We start from the raw sequence: 6,000 nt of genomic DNA, 5'->3' as shown, positions 1-6,000 counted from the left end.
TGCTGCTGGAGTTTTTAAACAATCTGTCCACTCACTGTCCACTCTATTAGACACTCCTACCTTGTCGGTCCACCTTGTAGATGTAAAGTCAGAGACGATAGCTCATCTGCTGCACAGTTTGTGTTGGTCATCCTCTAGTCCTTCATCAGTGGTCACAGGACGCTGCCCACAGGACGCTGTTGGCTGGATATTTTTGGTTGCTGGACTAAACTCCAGCAGCACTGCTGTGTCTGATCCACTCGTATCAGCACAACACACACTAAAGCCCAATCCAATTTGTTTTTTTTACCCCTACCCCTTGTTTTCGAGTGTCACCCTAAACCCTTGGAACTGAGTTCACAAGGGATAGTGGTTGAAATCTTCCATTAACACTGCTTCATTAACAGCTACTAGAGCTGCTCTGTAGGCGAGGGAACTAGATCACGGCTTACTTAGTCGTGGCCACGCATTAGGATCTCATTCCCACGCTTTACTAACACATTATTTTTATTTATACAGAATGTCACCAGCGGGGCTTCGTACCGTAGAGCCCTGCTGATGACATCCTATATAAATAAAAATAATGCGTGGCCACGCCTTCTTAACGCGTGGGAACGAGACGACTAAGTCGTGGCTATGGCGTGAGAACGAGATCACGGCTTACCAAATCGTGGCCACGCATAAGGATCTCGTCCCCACGCTTTACTAGGTCATGGCCACTACTTAATCATTTTAATCCCACGCCTTACCTACGGAGCCCCGCTGGTGACATCCTGTATAAATAAAAATAATGCGTGGCCACGCCTTATTAACGCGTGGGAACGAGATCCTAATGCGTGGCCACGACTTAGTAAGGCGTGGGAACGAGATCACGGCTTACTAAGTCAAGGCCACGCATTAGGATCTCGTTCCCATGCTTTACTAAGTCGTGGCCACGACTTAATCATCTCATGCCCACACCTTACTAAGTCGTGGCCACGCATTATTTTTATTTATACAGGATGTCACCAGCGGGGCTCCGTACGTACCTTACTAAGTCGTGGCCACACATTATTTTCATTTATACAGAATGTCACCAGCGGGGCTCCGTACTATTTAGGTGGAAACGCCACAGGTAAAACCCTCGTGCGCCGGCAGAGCTTTTAGATCCTCTTTGATGCTGCTCGCGGGCGCTAGCGCGCGCACATTTCCTGTGACGTCTGGAATGACACGTGTATTCAAGATGGCGGCCGCGATGGTGAGTTGAAACGATAACTGTGTTTTGAAATATAAAATAGGGTCTGTTGAAATTCGGGCGGCTCCGATTTTGAGGACACGGCGCGGTGTCGTTCGGCTGTGTGGAGGGGTTTATCTCTCTGTATCGCACGTCTGAATGAGTGCAGTCGTGTAAGTGAGCTGGTTTAACGACCGATAATGATGAGCTAGCTTAGCCTGTTAGCTCTTCCTCCTCTAGCGTTAGCTTAGCCAGCCCGGTCAGCAGTCAGTAGGTGTGGAAAGGCTGGATAGTTAAGTTTCCTTCACAGTCTAATGATGTTTTGAAGTGATATCTGAGGGGGAAACAGGCGACGGCTTTCTTTGTCCCAGTCCTGAGAGGTTAATGTCGCTTCAGGAATAGTCAAAACAGTGACAGTCCTGCTTGTTGGGTTGCCATTCACAGTTAATATGATGCACAGTTTCGTGTTAAGCAGTAAATGGGTCTGGACACAAGACTTTCACGAGAATTTCTGTGAACTTACTGCATAATATGCTTTTCTGAGCATGTCGTGGATCATTAGCAGTGGTGAACGAAGTACACAAACCATGTAACGCTACTTGAGTTAAAGTAGAGAGACCCAAGGTACAGTATTACTCCAGTAAAAGTAGAAGTTCCTCCCTTTAGACCTCCACTTGAGTAAAAGTACAAAAGTATTTGCCTTCAAATGTACTTAAGTATCGAAAGTGAAAGTACTAAAATATTAATTATGACTCTGATGTCCTATTATCATTTTTATAACAAGTCTCTGCTTCATTAACTCATTTTAGGTGAAAATACTCCAGTGTCTCTCTTGGTAAACCAGTCTTTTAATAGAATGTCATTAATTAGTGACGCTGATGTCTATTAAAATGATCATAAGCACAAAACACTGAAGGCAAACCGTTTCCATCAGGTAGAACTGAGTGGCTCTGAAATCACTTTTGAACAAGCAAAGTTTCAGTTTAAGATTTATTTGAACTTAGTTACAAGTTTAAGTTGAATAAAAACTTTAAACTCAGATTCACAAATGAGTTTCCTTTACTAAACTGCATCTGTAGGTCTCTGTTCATAAACATAAACTAGACAAAACTAATTTACTATAAAATGAAATGTGTTTGTATAAATTCAGAAAAAAGACACGTCAGTCACAACTGCATATGTGTACATATTTCTATATTGTGGTCTATTTACACAAAGTTAGGTTAGTTCATCATTTATGTTGAATAGACTCTCCCAAAATCTTACGCTGCTGCACTGACGTTGAACTGTGTGCTGCACTGGGTCGGTATGACCAACAGGTCAAAACAAGCTCAAAACAAAGTGACCGCTGTGCCCTGATTGGTGTTGTTGCTTTGCGCTTCTTTCATTTTGATATGTTGCATTTTTATACACACATAAACCAAAAGGAACGACAGATTTTGCATAATGTAGTGGAGTAAAAAGTGAGATATTTGACTTTGAAATGTAGTGGAGTGAAAGTAAAAAGTCACCCAAAATGGAAATACTTCAGTAAAGTACAGATACACGAAAAAACTACAGTATTACATTATATTTACTTCATTACTGTCCGCCACTGGTGTTTTGATTAAAAGTGAGCTGAATTTGAGTGCTATTTAATTGGATTTAGTGCAGCATAGTGTGTAAAATGCTGAATACAGTTAAATGTGGCACCGCTTTGTTCTAACGTATCTGTTATCAGAAACATTTGTGACCCATCACAACTGGTATTACATGGTTTTAATTTTTCATGTTATGTTTTGCCAGTTCGCCCAGCTCTATGTAAACCATAGTATTTTAAATGCAGGATTATTGGACTGTATAACTGACTACCCCACAAGAAATTTTACTGAAGTTTGTCTGCTCTTCTTCTTAATGTGCTGTGTTTCCTAATGTCCCACATCTCTGTCATGTTTACTAATGTTGTCCCAGTGCCTTTGTTTTGTTTAGATTTTGACATTTACGTGTTACAGACTGACTCAACTTGAACAGATTTCTTCAAAGTGTCTCATTAGAACTAGCTGACTTTCTGGATTTAGATTTCATAAGCTTAAACTACTTATCAGTTCCTCCATTTCTCCTTGTGCCAACCTTTTGTGGTCATTCTTTGTCAGCTTGGACAAAAATTGTTAAGATCAGTGTTCTTTAAAGTTGGCCAGTGGGCCAGATCAGGCCCATGGCACAATCCAATCCAGCCCCTTAACCTCTTATTCACCAGGGTATATTTTGGTTTGTCCATCTGAATTTACATGACCGGCAAGGCAAATTATTCAGTAACTGTGTGAAATAAATGTACATTTTTATTTTATTTTATTTTTTTTATTTTTTGTGAAAGTTCCCCTTGAATTAACAGAACATGTGTTTTATGATCACACATATTGCTATATGCTTACAATTTACTGCTGAAAGCCAAAAATCTTAGACGCTCTTTGTATTATTTTATAAAAATAATTTTTACAGAGCAGATCACTGAAGAGACGCCATCTGTTTATAGTTTATAGCCCAGATTTGTGGAAAAATGGGTCGACTTTCAGTAGAAAAAAAATTGTGAGTTCAGCTTCTTTTATTATAAGGGTTTAAAATGACATCACCCATCTATTTGACTGGAAAGAAGACAGTTACAGCTCTCATACGACCCCCACCTTTAGAATGTAGCTTATAAAATATGAAGGTTATGAAGAATATGACGAAGTGCGTTTTGGAACCACCGGTGGTCTCGAGGAGTTGAAAAGGTTATTTTCTATTAATATTAGCCCACTTCACAGTGAGCTGCACTACAGTCCCCAGCATGCACTGCGACGTAATTTGCGCGGACACCCCCCCCAACAACAGTCAATGGGACGGCAGTGTTTACCCAATTCTACATGTTATATCACCAAACAAACCAGCTTCAACCAACATAAACACTATAAACACTCAGCAGCTCAGAAACTGATCCCAAGAATTAATGAGCTTTCAGCAAACATAAGATGTCAGGTGTGAAGATGAAGCGCACAGGCAGGTTTAAAAGAGACATACATCCTGGGGACATTTAAAGAGCTTTAGCCGTTATCTGTAGCCAATGTAGTCAGTATATCACATAATCACATGTAACATTTGAAGGTTTTACTACAAGTGGCTATATTTTGCTGTTGACTTTTTGCGGTATTAAAATGTAAACGTTCTCTGGCCCATGTATTTGTTGAGCTTTTTTAATATGGCCATTTTAGGGGTTGAGTTTGACACCTCTGGTCTTGTGTAATTACTATAATCTCTGAATCAATCTGTAACTGTTATGTGGCTTTATGTTTGTTCTGCAGGAGACGTGGGTCTTGCTGCTGCTCTCCGCACTGCCTTTGGTCAAGCCCTTCTACGTGCCTGGTGTAGCACCTATGGATTTTCATCAGGACGACCCTGTTGAGATCAAGGTGTGGCAAATGTATAAGATTCTTACTTGAGATCAGCACTTAACTCATGTAGCCTGGGGCTTTGGATATGGCTAAGGATTCATTTCATTTGGAGTCTCCCTAAACCAATTTCAGGGTTACAGTCACATGATTTTTCTGTAGTGGCCGAAATATTTGGGACCGAATTTGTGGTTTTGCTGCTTCACCTGAACGTAACTAGAGGTGAAAGATTAAATTACTCTCCTTACTTTGGAACAGAAAAAACGTGACCTCGACAAAGTTGATAAAACAGGCTGAGATCTTTATACAATTTCCCCCTGAACTCCTGATCCCACTTAAACTGGTGGAAAACTGGCAAACTTGTGTTTTCCTGACGTTTATATTGATCTCATACTCAGCCCCTCTCCCTATTCTGAGTCTCTCGAAGCATTTAAAAGCACAGAAGCCCACCGGCTCTTCACGTCAGGGTGGGTAAAGGATCCCATGGTGTTGCATAAAGAGGAGAAAACACTCGGTCATCATAGGAGGGTAACGACATCAGCTAATTAACACAGATGTGAACAATGCTGGCCTTTAGATAACTTTAGCTGATGTTAACAGCCGAGAGATAAACAGTCGCCCCCTAACGGAGCTGCAGACAGCCAGTATAACTTTACTCTCTGTTTCTGATTTAAATGACGTTTGAATGGAGAAACATAAGCGTTAATTATCAGACTGAACGTCGTGGGTCGGAAAACGACATCGTGTTTCGACAGACGTGATTCTGTAAGTTTGCTAGTTCAGTTAGTTCAGAGTTCAGCTCCAGTCCTGAAACCCCTGCACTGCATAACTGTGGTTTCCTGGTTAAAATACCTGATATTATTAGCTAATTAATCCCTTCTTGAACTGAACGAGGTGAACAGCAGAGAGAAACACTAAACTATACAGTGCAGCGGCTCCAAGCCTGGAGTGAAAACACTGAATTAAAGGTCTGTGTAGTTTCTCGTCTCTCAAATTGAAGGCATTGCGCGGCACAGTGACTCACTGATTCGGTCCTCAAAGTGGCGGTGACTGTACAGTGTGACGTCACGCGAAACGTGAGATCACTGGAAGCGTATTTTACACACTAGTATTAAGCCACAGCTATTCTCATTGCTTTCAGAGACTTAAAACAGCATGTTTTAACAAAACAGTGGACCTTTTTTTGCCTTTTTGTCATGTGTAGGCGGTAAAACTGACCAGTTCAAGGACCCAGCTGCCATATGAGTACTACTCTCTTCCTTTCTGTCAGCCCACGAACGTTGTGTACAAGGCAGAGAACCTAGGTAAACTACCTGCATCGTGCATTTTCATAACGGTTTGCATATTAATTGTAAGCTGCTTTAAAAGTCTTATAACAAAGGAATGTGTGTTGTAAAAGAATTG

At 41.2% G+C, this 6,000-nt stretch overlaps 1 protein-coding gene across 1 annotated transcript in view; it reads left to right on the top strand.

The window, feature by feature from the left end:
* The first annotated feature begins 1,149 nt into the window (after window positions 1–1,149).
* Window positions 1,150–6,000, top strand: part of tm9sf4 (transmembrane 9 superfamily protein member 4) — a 31,111-nt gene continuing 26,260 nt past the window's right edge. Inside the window, exons 1-3 of the mRNA XM_036591967.1 lie at window positions 1,150–1,216; window positions 4,510–4,617; window positions 5,801–5,900. Of these exons, the coding sequence (XP_036447860.1) occupies window positions 1,184–1,216; window positions 4,510–4,617; window positions 5,801–5,900 (241 nt within the window). The 5' untranslated portion in view covers window positions 1,150–1,183. The remainder of the gene's footprint in view (window positions 1,217–4,509; window positions 4,618–5,800; window positions 5,901–6,000) is intronic.

This window comes from Colossoma macropomum, unplaced genomic scaffold (genome assembly GCF_904425465.1).
Source record: "Colossoma macropomum unplaced genomic scaffold, Colossoma_macropomum, whole genome shotgun sequence".
Classification (NCBI taxonomy): Eukaryota; Metazoa; Chordata; class Actinopteri; order Characiformes; family Serrasalmidae; genus Colossoma; species Colossoma macropomum.
Note: the sequence above shows the minus strand (reverse complement) of the source record. Positions and strands in the feature narration are given on the sequence as shown.